Raw genomic sequence first — 21,453 nt, forward strand, 5'->3', positions numbered from 1 at the left:
TAATGCTTTATAGATAATGACTTAAGTATTTACTAATGGGGTACCAACACATTGTTTATATTTAGACTGTATAGTTGTCATAAAATCTTATCAAATCAAGTTTTTAGAAATCTTTTATAGCCTGTTGTTTCACTGTAAATGTCTCAATTTTCAACTTATTGAAGAAATACATTCAGAATAATCTATTTCAACTCTGCTGATATGCTGCCAAGTAATTCTTTCTTTAATATAAATGGGGAACATGATTTTCACCCCTGATGTCTTCTTCTCTTTCTTCTTGTGGTTAGGTTTCCTGTTACACGCCCCACCCCCTCACCCCTCCCTCTCTAATTCCTGCCTCACATGTTTGGATTGCTGCGTGAGACAAGGACTAAAGAGGACACACTGTTAATCCAGTCTTTCACTTACTGCATCAAACACATGATCTGACCTCAGACCCTGATTCACATTTGTCAGTGAGGTGTGCTTTGTTAACAGCTCAGTTTGCCAGAAAGAAGCTAAAATGTTGGTTGTGTAAATGGATCAGAAAGACAAATGTAGTTACAGGTCATAGGATTACTCACTTTTTCTATATCAAGGTCATCGTGTCAATTCCTCTGACTGCTACCTTAACACAGCCGCTGATTGTATTATAGAGGGTAATCTCATTCTGCAGTGTGATACTTTATAAACATTTATGGTTCTAAAGGATTTTTCTAAAGATTGTGTCATCTTTAACTCTTTATGGCTGGTGTGTGTGCGTGTGAGAAACAGACCCTCTGCCTGTGTGTGATTGAAAAGCTATCATGCTGGTATTAAAGCATTTAGGGTTATCTATCCACATGCTGAGCCATCTGTCATTGTTTGGATTTATTTATTCAGCTATTTATTTACAATCACACAATAAGAATCCAAAGTGAATCCACAACCAGATCCATTGGACACACGCAAACATCAGTAGTCACACAAACAGAACACTCCAGTGTCTCCACACATTCAAATACGCAGAAGAAGACACCAAAAGACAAAACAATGAACAACACATCTCACAGGACAGATCAGGTTTAAATGTTCGGAAAAAAGAAAGTTACCAAGGTAACTGAGAGGGAAATGAAACAAAACAGTAAAATAATTTAGCTTTGTAATTCTTTTTATGATACCTTGTCTAGAAGTTTGAGAACAGAAGTCTGTGTTATGAAAAAGGAGTTCTGAGATTTACAGAGAAAAACATTTATAAGACAGCGAGGACAAAAAGAAAGGTCGGAGTTGCACTATGGGAGAAGTAGTTTCCAAGGGGTTTTAGGGGATTCATATTTTTCTAACCCTTAATTTGCACTGATTTAGAATTGATCATTTTCTTGTTAGTCATTTGAGTTCACTGCAAAAACTGAAATCTTTTTTATTGTCTGATTTCTTGTCAAAATATCTTATTACCATACACTGTTAATGTAAACTTTTTATAGGCTGCTTTTGACAGATAAGTCTAGATAAACACCTTCAAGTTTTAAAATGAAAACCAAAATGCCTGACTTTATTGTGAGAAGTGTAAATATCTGCAAGTGCAGATGGTTTTATTTGTCTTTAAATACAGTGTGTTAACTAATAAAGTTAGACATCTTATTTAGATTTTTTTTTCTTGCTGCATTGTCACATATTTTTACTCATTACAATCAAACCAGGAGTTTTTATTCATTTATTTAATTTTTGCTTTTATATCTTGAAATAATGCATATATCTGGAAATCTTGGGCGAGGGTGGCCTGTCAACCCATTTTGAGATCTTTTTGGCCTGCAGTTACACAAAAACACTTGCTAAGATTTGTTTGCAACATGGTTTTGATGTTATGATTTTGCATTGTACAACAATTTTGTAAAAATGTTTGGAGTATTCCTAACATACACTTTATGGACTAAAGTTTGTGGCCACACCTGTTAATTAATGAATTCAGGTGTTTCAATCAGACCCGCTGCCACAGGTGCCATGCGGCCTCTGTTTGCAAACATTTTTTGATACAAAATGGTTTGATCTGAAGAGCTCAGTGACCTCAAGCATGGTACTGTTTTGGATGCCATCTTTACAATGAGACGGCTCCAGGAATTTCATCCATACTGAACTTCCTCTGGCTCCAATGTAAGCACAAAAACTGTGTCAGTGGTGTAAATCACACACAACAATACTGGACTGTGGAGCAGTGAAAATGTGTTCCATGGAGTGACAAATTACACTTTTTTGGGGGGGCAATCAGGGGTTGAGTCTGGATTTGGTGGATGCCAGAAATGTCTGACTGCAGTGTGCCAACTATGAAGTTTAGTGGAGAAGAGATAATAGCATGGGCTGTTTTTCAGGGTTTGGGCTTTGCCCCTTATTTCCAGTGAGGGCTAATGTTAATGCTTCAGCATACCAAAACATTTCGGACAATGCTATGCTTTCAACTGTGTGGCACCAGTTTGAGGAAGGCCCTTTTCTTCTCCAACATGACTGTGCCTCTGTGCACAAAGCAAGGACTATAAAGACATGGTTTGATGAATACTGTGAGGAAGAACTTGAATGGCCTGCACAGAGCCCTGACCTCAACCCGATCAAGCACTTTTGGGATGAAATGTAACGGAGATTGTGAACCAGGATTTCCATCTAACATCAGTGTCTGACCTCAAAAATGCTCCACAGAATGATTGGGGACAATTTCTGGCAGAAACACTCCAAGATCTTGTGGAAAGCCTTCCAAGAAAGAGGAAGGTGTAATAGCTGAGACATGGGGAGCAACTCCATATCAAAGTATGTGTATTTTACCACAATGTGATTCCAGTGCCTGTTGGTGTAATGATCAGCCAAATACTTTAGTCCATATAGTGTATATTTGTAAGGGAGCTGTTCCATTATAAAGCACACATTCATCCACAGAGATCCCAATACCAAATATAACAAATGAATCAAAGTGTAAAACTGAAGAACATTAAAGTTAACTATTGAGTTAGCAGTCATTGGTTTGTTTTTTTAAAATAGAGAACGCTCCTCTATGCAGATGATGGTGTGTAATATATGTGAGAGGGTGTATTTAGCGGATGGGAGCCTTCAGAGCAGCATCCACTTCCTCCTCTGGCTGCAGCGTATGCCACTGGGCCACTGGACGCCTGGGATTGGCCAGCATGTCTGACCAGTGACGCAGCCCCACACCTGAGGCACCATAGCCGATCCAGCACTTTCCGATTGGGTCGTTGCTGCCCAGCTTGTCGTAGTCATACACAGTGATCAGCACTTGGACTTTCTGTGTAGGGAAATAGCAGAGGGAGAGGAGATGTAGTAAGAACCAGTTTTATGGTTGTATTCAAACTGGAAGACATGGCATAATATTTTTTTCACCACCAGAGTTTTCTGCTCTGGTGGAACTAGTGCAAACTAAAAACTGCACAAACCTGAATCTGGGAGAAAGGTATTTCGAAGCTGAAGCTCTCATTGAAATAAGGATTCAGAGTGTTTTGTTTGACTGATGTCTTCTTCTTCTTCAGTCGCTTTCCATTATGCTGCAGCACCACCTTTACAAAGGGATCTGAGAAAGACAGGACATCAGTAAATCAGATGAGCATTTAAGAACAACCTGACTGGTCTTTCAGTTCAAGCATGCTTAAACAAACGTTGTCTCTACCTGACAGTCCTCCAACATCCATTTTCTTCAGGTTCTTGGCCTCCATGACGTTAACCGTAAGCTTACCAGCGGTGGGAACATATCGAAGTGAAATACAGATATCACCCAGCTTTTCTTGCTGTAAAGTAAAAAACATACTCAGTGAATTTTCACATTGCTAAATTATAATACTAATATGCATTAACATACTTTCAGAGAATTGAAAAAAGTACCTCCTCTTTCTCTCCTCCAACAAGATCCTTCCATTCATGTATCGGCTGCCCGAGGTCTATGGTGTTCATTGGGATCTTGATCTCTCCAATGACATCATGTTTACCAAAACGGTCAAAGTCAAACACCTGCAGCACCAGAGTCTGACCTCCTAACTCAGTGTACGGTATCTGGAGAAAAGACAGGAGTTAAAAAAACAACACTTGGAGGAAACGGCTTTTCAGTATTTGATCAAAACAAATTGGTTTATTGATGAACAGACCTTAAAGGTGAAAGTCTCATTGAAGACCGGACAGAGGTTCTTGCGCTGGACTTTGGTCTCAAACTTCTTCTTCTTATCCGGCAGCATGTAAACTTTGACATACGGATCTGATGTCCCTCCCATGTCCATTGCTGGGAGGTCCTGAGCCTGGAGGATGCCAACTATCAGCTAGAGAAGGAGGGGATGAGAAGTTAAACAGCAGGCATTCTGCAGGTTACTTTTTGAATCAATTAAACCGTATAAATTCTGTTTACCTGATTATCAGTGAAGTTATAATCCAGTGTGTACTCCAATTTTCCAAAGAACTCCTTCTCTTCCTCTTTCTCTTCTTCTCCTTCCTGTAAGACACAGATAAAGGTTCATGCACACATTGTTTATGTACAAATGTAGAATTCAAGCTAATGTGATGTGTTCCTGTTATAGGGTAAATGTATTCAATTCAAAAGAATCCCCTAAAAGAGACCCTGGACCAGATGGGATACAGAAATGAACACAGACACAAACATGGCTCAAAATGGAGCCATGTTTAATGAATCAATCTTGATTTCATTGTGTACCAGGGTGTGTTTAAAGTCCCTGTAAAGTGACAAAAGGTCTTTATTTTAGGTTTATTGTATGACAGGCCACTGGTGTTATAAACCACCAGGCCACATTTCAGTTATGGAAAACATCGCTAAATTTATGAAATGAAGTAACAAAATCATGAGGCAGCAAAATCTGCTCTAGGATGGTGTGGGTGTGTCGGTTGAATGAGCTGACGCCACACCCACTCACGAGAAATACGATTTTATAAAATGCTTCTGACCAGAGCACAGCTGCCTGGCTCTGTGCCAGAGTGACAAAACAGAAGTTGGGGTTTAAATTTACTGTTTTCTGGTACAAATTTCTCTGTTATGATTCTTTTAAATGACATGTAGGCCATCATGGCCATTAGATTTTAAGACATTAAGATTAGACATTAAGGTGGACTTATTTTACATCAGTGTGGCAAGAGAGAAACGTTTGAGTGGCTTTAGCAAAATGCATTTAAAAGGAAAATAAAGCATGCAATTAAAAAAAGGCGTTCTAATTATGGCCTTTGATTAATCATGATTAATGCATTCATGCTGGCAGTCCCACTGTTTTGCAACTTCGTGATTCCTTCTCTTACCAACATTGGTAAAATTAAGTTGTCCCAACTCTTTCTCCCCCTTCAGTCTCTTTTCTCTTTTAAGCTTTCAATCTCATCATCCTCTACCCACATCCTTTACTGTCTCTTTGCATGTGCAGTGACTTCAATATACTATGTAAAGAAACCTAACATTAGGAGTTTACAGTCAGTCCAGCACCAGCTCAAAAAAATTAATTCAGCGATAAAACATTCTGGTCATGGAGAGATTTTAAAGTTGTTATTATATGATGCAGTTTTTGTATTAATTTCTATCAGTCATTGAAAGAATAATCAATGTTCAAACAGTTCCTGTTAACATAAGCCTCTTCAAACTGTGTTCACTCACAGCTGAGGCTGTCAGTTCATTATCAGAATCAAACTGAATCAGAGCCAAACAGCTGTGGACAGTGAGGCAGTGATTCAGTCAGACAATAGTAGGTTAAGCAGTGCTATTGCTGCTGCTCCTGCTGCTAACAGCATCTGTTAGCCTGTCAACAGTGAATGCTCTTATTCTGATGCATACTCCTAAATTTTGTTTGCTGTTGTATTGTTGAACATATTTTTAGGAATGTGCATATCCCCTTTCTTACCAAAAGTAGAAAATGATCAATGCTACACTCATGCCTTTGCATTTAACATGATGTGAGTAGCTGGTTGGCTTTAGTGTGGAGTCTGGAAACAGGAGGAAAAATATTTTGTGGTCTGTCTGATAAAACCCAACTATGCTAACTGGCTGCCAATTCCTACTATGTGTTTGTTTTCAATCATCGGCTAAAGAGGGACATGAGTATTTGTCTTTTCTCCATGTAAATAGATACAAAATGTCATGACCCAGGTTTTGGCTTATTATGTTTCTGAGTTTTCCTATGGTTTTCCTTTGTGAATTCTGTGATTTCTAGGTTGACTTTGTATTAGGTTTAGTTCTTAGATGTTATCTGTAGCCCTTGTGTTTCCTTTGTTCAGCTTTTAGTGTTTAGTTCAGTTCATTTCGTGTTTTATATAGTCTTTGTGTTTCTGTGTATTTTGGGCTTTTGTTATTTTCCATGTGTCTAGTTTTTTATTGTATTAAGTAATTTCCTGTGTTCCATGTTTAGGTTTTCCCCTGTGTTTCGTGTGTAGTACTCCATGTATTTCATGTCTAGTTTATTTCCCTGTTTCATGTTCAGTTTTTGCTCCTTGTGTTTTATGTTTAGTTAATTCCCTGTTTCATGTTAAGTTTCCCTGTGCTTCTTGTTTTGTTGTTTCATTGTTTCATGTTTTAGTTTTACTCCCTGTGTTTGAGTTTCCCTCCTTGGTTCTTTGTATCCTCCTGTGTTTTCAGTGTTTCTGTAGTTTAGCTTCTTGTGTCCAGTTTTCAGTCCTTGTGTGCTTCTTGTGTTAGGTTCCATGTTTCCTGTTTTATTTTGTAGTTGCCTACCCTTCTAGCAAAATGGTATTTATTTGGCTGAAATGCCTTATCTGACAGGCAACAGTATGGCAACTCATGAATCCTATGTACATTTTTTACCTTCTTCTCCTCTCCTTCCTCTCCCTCCTTCTCCTTCTTTCTACGCCCTCGTCCACCCTTCCTCTCACGGGCTTTCTTCGGCTTCTTGCCTTTGTTGAAGCACTTCTTGTAGATGCAGAAACCCATGCAGGCGATGAGGGCAAGGACTACAACCACAATGGCTCCCACAGCCCACATGGGCACTGGAGAGAAAAAGGAGGAAATTATATTACTGCATGTTGGTCTGTGAAGATGTTAAGAATTAGTAGTGAATTAGCAATAAATTAGCTCTTTAGTCACTACTGAATTCCCAACAATTTTAGAAAGGATCAGCTTGTAATGTTAAACAAGCTTTCATTTTTCTCTGAGGATAAATGTCTAAAACTGGTCTTTGGACTTCACTGAAGATGAATGGAAGTATTTTTTGATCTGCTTTTTGTCCTCTCAGAAGTAGATTCTCTATTTTTTTTTTAAACTAACCATATAAAAAGCCAATCGATAAATTATTTGAAAAAATATATTAATATCAGTCATATAATGTTAGTCATGTGCATATGTCTTAAGCATGTGGGGCACTAAGGATCTGTATGTTGCTTGGCAGTCAAGGTCAAGCTTGAATACATCTATTTTGTTCGGCCTTTACACCCTGAGATTGCCTACAGTTTTCAGGCCCTTGGCACATCCACAGACTCTTTTCAAAAGATTATTTTTCATGCCCCTAGTGATATGTAAGGACATCCAGAGCATGGCCAAGGGTTGTGGCAATCCTCCTTCCTGCCAAGCGGTGCCCTCAGATAGCTTACATCTTATCTCAGCCTCATTTTTTTGACCCAAACATGCCTTAAAGGTCACATATTATGAAAAATACACTTTTTCAGGCTTTTCTAGCAAAAATCTGGCCCCTGGCCTGTCCACAATCCCCCCAAGAATCAGAAAAATCCATTCAGCCCCCCTCTCTTTCAGAAAATGTGTGCTGAAATGAGACCTTCTGTTTTTCCCCTCATGATGTCATGTGGGGAGTTAGCACGGCCCCCAGGTTTGGTTGGCCCTCTCCACTTGAAAGAAAGTTCTGCCCTCCTCTCCTGATCCTCCTCTCAGCTGGCAGCTGAGAGGAGGATCAGGAGAGGCACATCCATTTTGAGAGGGGCAGAGTCAGACAGCTCAGTAACATTTAATGCCACAGTCACTCTGTGACAGAAGTAACTTTGCAGAACACCATGGTTCATTGCAGTGTCGGACAGTAGCTTATTTACTTGAAATGTCTGTTTCTTTTCTTGTTCGGTCATATTTTTTTATTCTTGATATTTCCCAATTTTCAACTCTATTTTTTCCATGGCAGATTAGAGCCCCTATTTGTTTGACAAAGAAGCCTTACTTCAAACTTCTGTTGTGATGATTAAGATTTTATCTCCATATCACTTCTGTGTTGCTCACCTACACTTACTACAATAACTACCTCACTGTTTTCACTAATAGAAGACTAGACATGTCTTTCTTTAAAACAAGAACAAAATAATGGCATTTGACGAGAGATGGACTTACTTTTGAGTTTATGGTCTTGAGGAGCCGAGCAGAATGGAGAGAGGACAGAGTGATGACATGAAACATACAGGAGTTAAAATGAGATGACAGGATGGATGATGATAGGAGGTTAAACTGCCTTTTGTATGTATAAACTTCATATAAATTCTTCATCAGTGTGTCTGTGTGTGTGTTTTCTCACTTGGCAGGTGTGTTAGCTCATTGAAGAACTTGTTCTTCATGCTGGCAAACTGGTGGTTGGAGTGGTGTGAGGGTGGTGGAGGAGGCGGGGGCTCCTTCTCTCCCTCCTCCTCTGCGGCCCTGCGTAACCGCGCGCCTGCCACGCTGACCAATCGCATCGTGGCTCTGTGAAATGAAAGGTGAGCAGACCACATACTCTTATACTCCTAATTTCTTAATCTTTGAATAAAATGTAAGACATCTATCACGTTGCTAAAACACTGAACCTTGAAAACATTCATTCTCTCTTCAGATGTGTTTCTTCAGATCTGTTTTGACCTTTCACCTGACTTTAATCCTTTTAATCCTCCTCACTCTCAATCTCTGAATCTCACTCTCCTGTCTTGGATCATTCATTTATACTTAAGTTTCAAATATCACACAAAAACAACAATTCTTACCAAGAACAAGCTTAGCTCCAGAGATTTTTTTCTGAAATGAAGCAAGAAATTCCAGCTGTGAGGGTGGCACTCACAGCCTTCCCTTCATAAGTCGCACAACATTAAAAATCAGAATAAAAAAGCAGCCTCAAGCTTGGCATTTTGGCTTTAACCATGTTGATTTTCTTGTGTAAGATACTTCTTTCTTGAAAAAAAGGTGGGGCTGGAAAAGAGTAAGGGAGCCAAGTTATTGATAAAGAGAAGAGCAATTGTTTAAAGCAGTGGACATCCTCATAGCTCTAGTAGATGATAACATGTAATTGTGCCAAGATCAAAAGCCAAAATCAATCCTGAGCTTAACAGGATTAAACACTTAAAATCCACCTGTCAATATTGTCATGATCTGAAAAATTAGCAACATCACACTATTGCTTATGCCAGGCCGTGAACGTGTTTCTACTGCTGAAAAACCAGGTATATTATTATTAATGTTAGATTTAACTAACTCACTGTAGAGCCAGCTTCAAGTGGAACTGCAGTTTTTGGCACTTCTCTATTTTTAGGCTGTTTAGACTGCTACTCGGCACAGTCATACCATGAAATATTTTAAACATAGAAGTTTACTCTTATTAAGGTTGTCCATATAAATTGCATATTATATTAGACTGGAACAATTACTTTGGAGAAAGCTAGCATCCACTAAAAGTTGAATATCATTTTCTACTTAAAAAAGTGAGACAAAATGGGCACTTCTGGCATCCCTTTAACCAGGGGTTTTCAAACTTTTTTTCCAACGCAAACCCAATAACAAGACAAAATCTCAAGGCCCAACATGTTCATGCAATAAAAGCTGCTGTAAAGTATGATACAGTTTCTTTTGTTGTACAGTTGCCATGACATTGCAAGGTTATACAAATTCACATGCCAAACCATTTGAGAACCACTGCCTTAAATCACCAGCACTCATTAGGAGAATACTTAAGAAAAAGGTTGTTTTGTTGCCTGTGTAATTTGGGTTAGAAAAGGCAAAAAGCACAGCAGGAATAAGTCCGAGCAATAAAAGTAGTAAGTAACCATTAATAGTGGAAAATACTGCATGAAGCCTGAGTTACATCAGCTGTTTGGTTGTTGAAAGGGGCTTTTGGCTCCAATCCCTGACAGCAGCCATATTGAATAAACTAGGTTTTTCTTAAAGTCCAGGATCCTTCCTCTGTAGGAAGGATTCTTCCTAGTCGGGTCCTACCAAGTGAAGGCAAAAGTCCTCCTGGCAACTGTTAAACACACATTTGGAACAGGCTGCATAATTACACCAGCAATGGTCATGCTCATATCACAGCTTGCATTTGTCTCTTCGTGGTAAGTGAAGCACAGGTAAAAAACATGAAACATCATATATCCCTGGAATTCAGATATCAGTTATTTTTGTCCAAATATTGAAGAGACAAAGATTAAGACTAGTTTTAGGGTTCAAGGAAGGACCCATCAAATATGCAGTGTGAGAACTCAAGTCTAATCAACAGGTTATTTGGAAATAACTAATGGGGTTAAAAGTGACTTTAAAAGGAAATTGTTGTATTTTTTTATACATGAAATGAACCTTTCAGAGAGGACATGAGCCTAAGCAGGGGTTTTAGTTGGGATCATATTTAAGTATATTTTGTGTTTTAATGTCTTATTTTTGCCTGATGATGTTCTCAATGCTTTGTTTTGACTGTGTAGTACTCTAGTTTGCCCTATGTATGAATGGTGCTCTATAAATAAACCTGACTTGACTAAATCAGGCCATCTGTGAATTTAACTCATTAAAATATAAGGATTTAAAGGGGCATTAATATTGCCCTTCTCTTACTCACACTGATGTTTCAACACACAGACAGGCCTCACCCATGGTAGACGTCCCCCCACTGCTGCACAGCCATATAACAAGATTAATTGCCAAAGGTAATCCGAAAATCCCTTGGCTTAAACAAATTAAGGACGTTTGGCTCTCTGGTCTCCTCCCCTTTCTCCGCCCATCCTACTATCATGACTCCTTCACCCCGCCCCTGTTTTCTCCTTCTGCCAATTATCCACTCCCATGGCGGCTATGGAAGAGAGGTGTACCCACACTGTAAACACACCATATTTCCATAACGAGATGAGATTTAAGTATAGCTGTCTTATATTAAACCTTTTATCTCCCTGGATTGCATAAGCAAGGGATTAGAGAGAGTGTGTTTATGTGTGTGTGAAATATGCTCTTTGACTCTCTAGATAGGCTGGAGAAATTGATATTCATGTTTGTGCAGTCAGTATGAAGCCACAGCATCAGTTGGTTAGCTTTGTAGTAGCACAATGCTAATTTGCTATCCAACTTTATTAACACTGCAGACATTTTACTAACTGCCTGACAAGTACTCAAAGCAAAGGTCTTGCAAATATCCAAATGATAAATGGAATAGTGTATTAAAATTATTTTATTATCCCATTATTACACCAAATTTGATTAAAAGAATGATGGTTTACATGTTAATGGTGCTGGTAGGCAAAAAATATATCACAGAAAGCTTTATTTGTTTGTTTTGTTTCTTAGGGTGGAGGGATATTTCAGTATTTTTGAAGCTGGGTTGTACGAGGTAGTCGGCAATAGTAGTCGCACTAGCCCTCAGTGATTCCAGTGGACATTGTCCCTTCAAACAGGATGCACTTGGAGAAGCTAGGCTATACAGCGCAGAAAACGGGTATAGTTTTTACTCTTAATTTAGCAAGTTTTAGGTAAACAAGGGCTCAAAAACAATGTTCGCTCAATTGTATGCTTTGCTGAAAAATTTTAAAGCTCTCCACTTTCACCCAGAAAGCCTCTGTTTGTGGTGCTATTTTGCAGTGTGTGCTTTGGCTCTCAGCTACATGTTCTTCCACCTCAATGTGTCTGATTAGCCGTTTGAGTCTGCTGGCTTCAAGTGAAGAAACAACAATGAACCACTCTGAAACTAGTTATTTCAGCCCAGTTTTCCTCTTCAACAGCTGAAAATGTTATCATAAAGTAAACGTACCGTGCTGCATACTGTAGTTTGTCTAGTTATCAACCATTAGAAGAATAAAGCAACAGCTACTTAGATGACAAAATTCCATTCACCTCTACTGGTTAGGACTGTTAATTTTTCAATTTGCCCTCATTAAGTTGAAGAGAGTTCGTAAAGCACTGGTGTTCAGTAAGGCAGGGAACTCTGAATGGGGAGTGATGCAGGCTGGGGAGCTGCCGTTCTTAATCAGAACTGTCCTGAAGACCATCAGGCTCCACCACTGGAAAACTATGATAGCACTTTCAGCTGTGAGCAGGCTACCACCGATTGGCCTGTAATGAATGTGAAAGACAGAATGTTTTTTCAGTCCCCTTCTGAGAATTTTTTGCCCCCAAATAAGCAGAAAAACATGTGTTTACCCAAACACTATTACATTAAAATAGACATTATAAAAGCAGAAATGAGTAAAGAAAGGTTATTCTAAAAAAATGGTTTATTATACTTAAAATCAGGTAAATATAAACATCAGAAGTCTGATTTCTGGCTCATGGCCCACTGTGTCTTTCAGTGAACAGTGAGTATCTCTGAACAGTCCGAATGTCCTTACCTTGTGCAGATATTGCTGTGTTTTACTCTTATTTTAATCTCTGTCCTGTACGTTTTGACATCTAGTCCAGCTAAGAATAACCTCTATCCTAGGGTTGAAACCAACTTCACTGATACACAAGAATTTTGCTACTGTTTGCGAGAAGCTGAAGACATGCATCTACCCTGTCTTTGTCTGTGACAGGAATGTTGTCTCGGTCAGTATTTCCAACATGGCACCTTCCATCATTTACCTTCAAATAAATTCTCTAGAAAGCAATAAATGATGTCACAGAGCCTATGTTGTTTTATATAGTCTATAGCGTTGCCCTCCACTACAGCCCTAATGATCCTGACCTGCAAAAGAATATTTTTTTCAAAGTCTATTTTGTTTATTTAGGAATTAGAAAAACATAATTTAAGCTTTTTCTGTACAATCACATTGTGTAAAAATGCCTTTAATGGTCTCTGCCATAGAGGGAATGGAAAGTGTCCACTGCTGTCCACTGAAAACTGCAGCAGGCCTTTAATGGTTTTGTTGGACACAAAAACCTCAGGCAAAACACACAACCATCAAATATATTAGGTTTTTATGGGAGCAGTCACTTTGAAAAATAACATGAAATGATTTAAAATGGCAAAGTCATATTAGAGGAAAATGAATGGATATTTGATATTAAATTAAAGTCTAATATTGGTCTGCGGCTTATGTTGCTGCTGTGGGTACTTTAAATAGAAGAAGGCTCTTAATGCTGCATCATTCTGACCTCTCTGCCAGGACTCTCCTCGTTTCATCCTGATGTTTTAGCTCGGGTTCAGAACACCCCAAAATCAGGATAATGTGCACAGCTGTTATCTGGGCCACTGCAGATTTAGGCTGGACTGATGCCAGATTCTTCCATCAGTGAGGTCATGTCTGGAAACTGAAATTGAAGCTTGAGCCAAAAGGCAGTTAGATTACTGTTTGGATCAGGCTTTGAATAACTGAAAACCTTCACAGACGATCTGAAGGCTGAATTTCCCTGTAACTAAAGAGTTTCACAAACTAAAGCAGGTTGTAGACTATGTCAAAGGTTTACTTGGTTCAAATGGCAATAAAGAAATTGTGTACATTTAAAGACATCTGAAGTGATGATGCCAAGAAAAAGTTAAATGGAAACCCTGTGAAAAGAGACAATTTACAATCAAATAAAGGCTCATTATGAGCAGCTAAAGGTGTAACCACCAATGAAAGTGTTAAAAGCTGTAATAAACCATTTCATATGATATATAGGGTCAACAAAGATTTTCTTTATTCATTTTTTTTCTTTAAAGAAAAATTAATAAGAAAAAAAGAAGAAAATGTGCTGATGGGTACAAGTGTGTGTTGCTGTTTATTATCTGTTGGGTGTCTTACAGTAGGGATATGCAACTTGCTTACATTTAGCTGACATTCATCTAATTCAAGGTAACATTGTTTTTTTTATCTACTATAGAAAACCAGTGACAGTGTTTCATAGTTGAAGAATAGCTCAAGGAGACTAATGGAAGTTGCAGTTTAGACTGTATTTTTGCACATGGGATATCTTTGCAGCTGGATATACAGGAAATTTGACACTTTGCTCATCGTTTGTCTGGGGGCCATCATGAGGTTGGCACTTTTGTTTTAGGATAAAGGTTACAGGCCAGCTATCCCAGGACTATTCCTCCAAGAACCCAGACCCATGAGGGGAACAAAACATCCCTGAAAACCTGCCATCACTCTCATTAGCTTCAGTTGTACTAGGAAACTTAAGAAATGTAATCACATGGTTGACAATTATTGTAATGTCTGCATGTTTTTACTCTAATCCAGCAAAAACAGGATTATACCACTATCTCAATTTTAGAAAAGCTGCCACCTTTTCAAAATAGGTTTCGTGCTGAATAAATTAGCAACTTGATTAACCAGTTAGAAAATTAACTGTCAACTTTATGAAATAATCAGATCATTTGAGGAACTTGCTCTAACTAGAATATTTTTCCCATGAGTGCATACTGCAATGTAAAACCAAACAAGGTGAAAATACGTCAAAAAATTTTAAGTAGTGGAAATATACTTACAGAGTAACTTCGATAAGTTGATAAAACTCAAATCATTAGAGGAAACTTATTATTAAAAGATTAAGAAACTGAAAAAAAAACCAGTCCAGAAAAAAACAGTATTTCTTCATTAGCAGGTCCTTAGCCATTTAAAGTTATAACAACTCAATTTTACTTGTACATTTATGCAAGATAAAATTAAGTTTTTAAGTCAAACTACACCGTGGAAACTTCCCAACACCAAAAAATTCTGTTCAAATCCAACTCAAAACAACATGTTCAAGTGCTTTTTGAAAAGCTACGTGATCTTAAATATTTTTGCCACGCGAGGTAGGCCAAGTGCAAACTGGACCAGAAAGTACTCTTTCATCATGTACAGCACTCATTCCCAAAGTCTGGGTTGGGACCCATGGCCCATGACTACATATGTTGTCCTATGTGATGGAGGCGGTGAGGCTTCTTCCAAGCTTGTGAAAAAGAAAACTTCAGGTCAGGACCAGAAGGAGTCCAGACTTAATGTTATCCATCAGCTATCATCCCAACCAACCAGCTGAGGATGGAGCAAAAGGTAGACTTGACAAGCTATAATGTATAGAAACAAAGATGTTGGGTTATGATGGCTTGTACCTCCTAAAGTGGGCCACCAGAAGACAAGTTTGGAAAAAAAAAACTGATGTATAATATACTATCCAAAATGTATTATGATGGGACTTCTAACAGAGTTAGCAACTTCACTCACGGTGCAAGAAGTGTCTAATGCCCAAAATGCACTGTGGGAAAACTGCTGATGGGAAGATTGCCAAACAATTTGAGTGTGATTTCAAAATGTACTTAGAATGATTGATTGATGATAATGATAAAAATTTGATCAACTAAAAAAAAAATAGAGCTGAAGTAGCTATTTTTAGATTTTTAAATCAAAACAATTCATTTTTGAACCACCTTCAACTGTTTGGACCAAAAGTTTCAGATAGTTGCTGCTGTTTGCACAGATTTTTGCACAGGCTCTCTGCTCTGATTTGCCTGCAGACTGATTGGAGGTGAACAGCCGGCGGGGGAATTTTATCCTTCTAAAAGCTCATGGCTTTGAACTGACCCTAGGCCCCATTAGGCTCCCTCACCCAGCCCAAACACTGAAGGTATTTACTTGCACACGTAGGTAATACTGGCATTTGATAAGAATCAGATATATCTACAATGGTTCAGTTTTATCGTGATAACAATTAATTCCTAATTGTTTTATTGAGATGTTGACTTGATTATCCCATAACCTTGGATTAAAATGCTGGTTTGTCCCGAAAAGTTTGTCTTTAGATGTGGACATAAATCAGTCCAGATCTCCAGAAAACAAAAAAGAATAACTTGTTACTTGGGGAAACAGAGTCAACAAAGTCGACAAAGTATCAGGTTAAACAAAGTTCATTTTTTTGCATTAAGATGAGTTTAAATCTTGTCTTGGGGTAAATACAGTAAACAAATAGTCATAATCCCGTTAATTCATCATTTCTCTCTTTCAGAACAAAAAATTCTGCTTGACTTGCATGGATCAAAATCACATTTTGCTTGTGATAGTCTCTCGCTTGTATTATCAACTTGACCTGTAATACATGCTTCATGTATAATCTTTTCATAAGAAATTCAGGACAAAACCACAACAGTTGACATAAAAACTTAAATCCACTGCTGTTTTTCAGCTGCAATTTTTTAAAAGCCAAGAAATTCTGCATTCAAGACAGCATCAGTCATCCATTAGAGCTTTTTTCTGCTTATCCTACAGACTTCAAGCGACACTATTTCGTGGTGATAGTACTGGAAGGTTGTAAGCCCAATGGGCTGTTAGGGTACATTTGCATGCAACACAGGTGTATTTAGTAATTGCACGTGAACGCAGACTCTGCAAATAGCTGTTCACTAGCCTCCAATAATCCACTTAAACTAATCTACTCCAGTTTAGGAAACATCTTCCATTATGTGTAAAATCAAATGTTTCTCTCATGTAGGAGCTGTCTTGGTTAAGTTCATTCGTAAATGTTAAGAATGCCATAGTAGACATATCAAACCATAACAGATATATACTAACATTCATTAATGATAATTTCTAGGGAAAAGCATAAAAAATATCCTGTGATCAGACAATTAAACATAAAGTTGTTTGCCCCCCTCCTAGTTTCTATTTATTATGAACTGAATAACCAATTATCATATTATTTATAAATAAGAAATCAAGCTCAAAGGTTAAAAAATAAAATAAAATCCAAGAAATTAGAAAAAATAAAGCAATAAAAACATTTAGCTCACCTTGTGGCGTCTCTTGCTTCTTGGTTTCTTTTTAGTTTCTATTTATTTGCATCCAAACAAGCGTAGTCGTTATAAATCCAGCACCAGTGACTGCTGAGAAGTCGTTGCACACAGACACCCCTTCCTCCCCCTCTCCCTCCCCCTCCTGTTAATCCTTCGCTATATCCCTCACAGCTTACTACTTACCGTCCACCTCCACTGCACGTCCATCTTCACTGGCCAGTCCCACAAACAAAGTGAAATATGGGCTGATTTCTCTCCAAATCAGTGAAAAACTTACAAAGATTCTGATATGACAGCTACTTGTGAAAATTACATGTGAAGGTGTCCTTATTTTACATTGTGGGGGTTCACTCTCACAGTGGAGGGAAATTGAATTAGTGTCTCGTTTGAGAGCAATTAATTATTTGCATTAATGGGAAAAAGGGTATTTTTTAAAAAACAACTAAAGCCAAGTACAAGATTCCAGGTGAGAAGTAATAAAAAAAAAGTGAAAGTTAATTTGTCTTGAAGGCTCTGCATCAACCTTGTCCAGCAGATGGCAACCATGCACAACAGTCACACACCGCATAACAACTTCCTGTGTTTATTGTACAGTGGAAAGTAAAAGTTCATCAACAAAACAAAGAAATAAGCTTGATTTACTTAAACTTTAATTTTCTGCTACATTCTCTACTTTGTTATTTTAAAGACTTCACCTTTTTAGGTTTTACATGTGAATATTCACATTTTCTGCTTCTTTTAATTGTCTTTTTTGTTTGGTTTGAATCATCTGTCAGTGATGGACCTGTTTAGCGGGATTGCACACTTATCAACAATGCTGTCAACTAAAACTTGTGTTTACCGATGACCAGCATTATAATTCTACCATGGCTTACTTGTCTAATAGAGGCGTTTCTGTAATGATTGCTGAACTGTTCTCAACTACTGCTTCTCTCTTCTGTGAGGTCCCATTGGGATCTATTCTTGGCCCTTTTCTTTTTTCATTACATATGTTGACACTTAGGTCAATCATAGCCAGACACAATGCATTTTTTTAACTGTTACATGGACAGTTCACAAATCTACCAATGAAGCCAAAGAAAGTGTTGAACAAAATTCTTTGCTAGACTGCCAAGATTTCCTGCACTTAAATAAAGAAAAAACAGACTTTATTGTGTTTGAAGATGCTGGCTTTAATGCTTTGTCTTCTAGGTTCAGTCTGACTGTCAGAAATCTGTGAAATCATCTAAGATTTGAAAAACAAATTGACAATGTAGTTAAGGCAAGCTTTTATCATTACATCTTCTTTCCAAATGCAGACCTTTTGAGCCCTCACTTTACGTTGGTGCCTCCCGCTCTTCAGTTAGACGTCTTCAACTTGTGCAAAATGCAGCTGCACGTCTTTTGACTAACACAACCAAATGAGAGCACATCACTCTGATTTTCTTTTCTCTTCATTGGCTTCCAGTCCATTTTAGAATTGATTTTAAACTTTTAATATTTGTTTTTAAAGCTCTTGCCCCATCCTACTTAACTGAGATTTTAACTCTTTGCCTACGTCGGAGCTTGAGGTCATATTCTCCCCTCTGAGATGTGTGCTATCTCTGACTTATATCTTTTTATCTCATATCTTTTCACAATGGCTTTTAATACCTTGTAGAAGTGTGACACTTTATCTATTTAGTCTGTATTTATTAAAGCTTTTATTTTCCATTTTATGGATTTGTTTTGTGCGTTTTTTTAATGTAGATTTCTTTCGTAAAGCACTTTGGTCACCAATGTGATGTTGTAAATGGCTACATAACTTTTGCATGGCTATTAGCAATATAGGTATTTCTGAGTATTCTATTAATAGTAGCCTGGGAAGAAATAGAATTTGTGTTCTCTCATCCAAAAGAGTTTCTGTTTAATAGAAACAGGTGTATTTTAAGCCAAGAAAACCTCTTCAAGTTTATGGACAATATTTGGACTGATTATGATTATCATGAGCACCCTTAATGGATTCATGAGGAATAAATACCTCATTATTTTAACTTCACATGTACATTTTGAAACTATGACCCCATTTAAACCCAGCTATCTGAATTCAGTGCTCTGTGATTTAACATTGCCCACTGGTAAACACTGAATAGGCCCTGTGACAGATGCAAACACACAATGAAGTCCAGCTCAAATTTTTTTTTATTTAGTTTCAGAACATAAAAGAATCAGTCACAAGTTATTAAAAATGTCAGGAGAATTCTAGGTCATGAGGGCAAAGCCATAACCTGATGGAAATATATGCTACCATGACACTTTGACAGCGACACCACCAGATCAAACGAGAACTGATCTTAATAGTCAAGGCAGATTAGATTTGTAGTTATGCTGAGTGAGTGAACAGATAAAGCAGAAAGGTGTGTTTATTCTTTAAGGCCTTCGTGTCTTGACTTTCATGAGATGCTTAATCCTGGCTTTGCATTTAACTTTTGCTGCCCAGGGAGTGCTTGTCAAACAGGTACTCTGCCATCTTGTTGTTATGGGCATCCATGCGGGTCAGGTTAGTGATGTAGTCACCCAGCTTCTTGATGGCCTCAACCTGCTCGTTCAGGTAGTGAGTCTCCAGGAAGTCACACAGCTGAGGACAGGAGCAGAGAAACAGTGTTGGTGTGGTGAAGACAAAATATTTTTGAAGTTTACTACACATACTAATTTTGACTTATTTGCTGATCTCTCCTTTAACTTACGTGTGGGTCTGCGTGATCAGAGGCCAGCTTGTGCAGGTCCAGCAGAGCCTGGTTGACATTCTTCTCCAGCTGCAAGGCGCACTGCATGGCTTCAAGCCCACTGCCCCACTCATCACGCTCAGGTTTCTGTGAGAGCAAACAAAATTCCATTATACCTGGCTGAATGCTTATATTAAACCTTGTGTATTTGGAGAAAAAAATTAGCAGAAGATACTTTTTCAGAACTGCAACCAACAGTGAAGTTGAGACAAATATTTAAAATATTATCCCTACTTATATGAAGTTCAGTTCAATAATTAAGAGTATACAGCAAAAGGGAATGAACATGGCAACATTTAAGCATGGCATGTTATCTCTACCAGCATACAGGGTGTGGTTACTTAGGTCATAACACCAGCTGTTGGGTCTGTACACACCTTGACATCCTGCAAAAAGATGCGTCCTCCCCTCTTGTTCTGGAAGGACAGCAGCTTCTGAGCATGCTCCCTCTCTTCATCACTGTTCTCCTTAAAGAAATGGGCAAAGCCTGGAAGGGCCACATCATCCCTGGAGAAGTAATAGGCCTGTGAGACACAAAAGGGGAGGAAATAAACAGTTATTAGAGGACACAACCCATAATTATTTGGCAGATAAAGGTTGTGACAAACAGTACTTATGCAGCCAGCCAGTGGTCAAGCATGTGTCATTACTTTGGAGTGTAGTGTGTAAGGACGCAGATAGCATTTAGTCAAAGGGATTAACTGTGCAGTAAGCATGACACAGCATTTTATCGTCAGTGAGGTGAATTGAGGCTAGAGTACTCCTTATCTGGCTATCTGGCAACCTGCTTATCACTGATAAACAGAGAACTGCAGAACAGGTACGCCATTATTATCGTGCTACTTAACACTGTGACAATATATGAGAAATAGCTCAGAAGCGGTGGTGTCATATTATAGTTACATGCAAAAATACCATGCTCAACCATCTTGAGTTGAAGATTTAAGATATCACAACGTATAAGCACATCATTTGCATTCAATAATTTGCAGTTTACAACAATTTCTCGTAGAAATGTGCGTTTCCTCACCATAGAAGTGTAGGTGTAAGAGGCAAACAGCTCCATGTTGACCATCCTGTTGACGGCGGCCTCGCAGTCGCGGTGGTAGTTCTGACGCACTTGGGACTCCATTTTGGCTGGCGTTTCTTGTGCTTTTTCTTAACAAAAAGGTACAAAAATAGAGCTTTACGGCGACTTTTTTCAGTAGTGTTCAAGTAGAAAAGGATTGTCTTGTCCGGAATGCACACGAGCTGGAAAGAAATCGGGACGAAGCAAGAAGTTCCGTTCAAACACTGTTGAAGCAAGAACTCCTTATGGTTTCTCCCCTACTCTGAAATGGTGGAGGCGCCGCTCCGTCTATTTATACCCAACGGCTGATCTCATGACAGACGTAACGTCACAGCAAACGCTTCCGCCAATTACAAAGGTCACACATGACGCTGGTAAAACTGTGTAAAAGCGATGAGGTTGCATTTTTATCTTCTTTATTTCAGGTTAAATACTTTCTTGACTTTATGCTGACGTGCCAGTCACAAAGGTCCTAGGTGTCTTAAGAGGTCAAAATCTTGATTTTAGGTGAATTAAAATTAAAACTCTGATTTGCTCTGAAATAGTTATTCTGTGATTAGGATTTTTTTTATTTTATCTCAACGTGGAAAAAAATCAAGAAAATCAATGCAAACAAAAAATGTTACCATTGAAATTGCAGTACAAGGTGCTATTAAAAATTTATCAAATGTATCGCTTTTCCCTAATTCAAAAACAACCACAAATGAAAATCGACATGCAGTCTGTAAAATGGCCTTATTACATTTATTTTCTCTGTTTGTTCAGAGTGCCACATCTATTGAAGTGGGTTATTATTTATCAACTGAACTTTTTTACTTCT

At 38.2% G+C, this 21,453-nt stretch overlaps 2 protein-coding genes across 2 annotated transcripts; both read right to left on the reverse strand.

Moving 5' to 3' along the window:
- Nucleotides 1-3,034: 3,034 nt before the first annotated feature.
- Nucleotides 3,035-8,610, reverse strand: syt5a (synaptotagmin Va). The gene is made up of 9 exons (XM_041778211.1): nt 8,454-8,610; nt 8,273-8,287; nt 6,752-6,933; nt 4,349-4,432; nt 4,095-4,262; nt 3,835-4,002; nt 3,623-3,740; nt 3,393-3,526; nt 3,035-3,244 (listed from the first exon to the last, which is right to left on the reverse strand). The coding sequence occupies exons 1-9, from the start codon at nt 8,608-8,610 to the stop codon at nt 3,035-3,037; spliced, it is 1,236 nt and encodes a 411-aa protein (XP_041634145.1).
- A 10,352-nt stretch (nt 8,611-18,962) lies between these two features.
- Nucleotides 18,963-20,909, reverse strand: LOC121503503 (ferritin, middle subunit). The gene is made up of 4 exons (XM_041777959.1): nt 20,595-20,909; nt 19,942-20,088; nt 19,526-19,651; nt 18,963-19,416 (listed from the first exon to the last, which is right to left on the reverse strand). Exons 1-4 carry the CDS (start codon nt 20,694-20,696, stop codon nt 19,261-19,263), a joined length of 531 nt encoding a protein of 176 aa, XP_041633893.1. The 5' UTR covers nt 20,697-20,909; the 3' UTR covers nt 18,963-19,260.
- Between the last annotated feature and the right edge of the window lie 544 nt (nt 20,910-21,453).

The sequence above is a fragment of the Cheilinus undulatus genome, linkage group 21 (genome assembly GCF_018320785.1).
Source record: "Cheilinus undulatus linkage group 21, ASM1832078v1, whole genome shotgun sequence".
Lineage (NCBI taxonomy): Eukaryota > Metazoa > Chordata > Actinopteri > Labriformes > Labridae > Cheilinus > Cheilinus undulatus.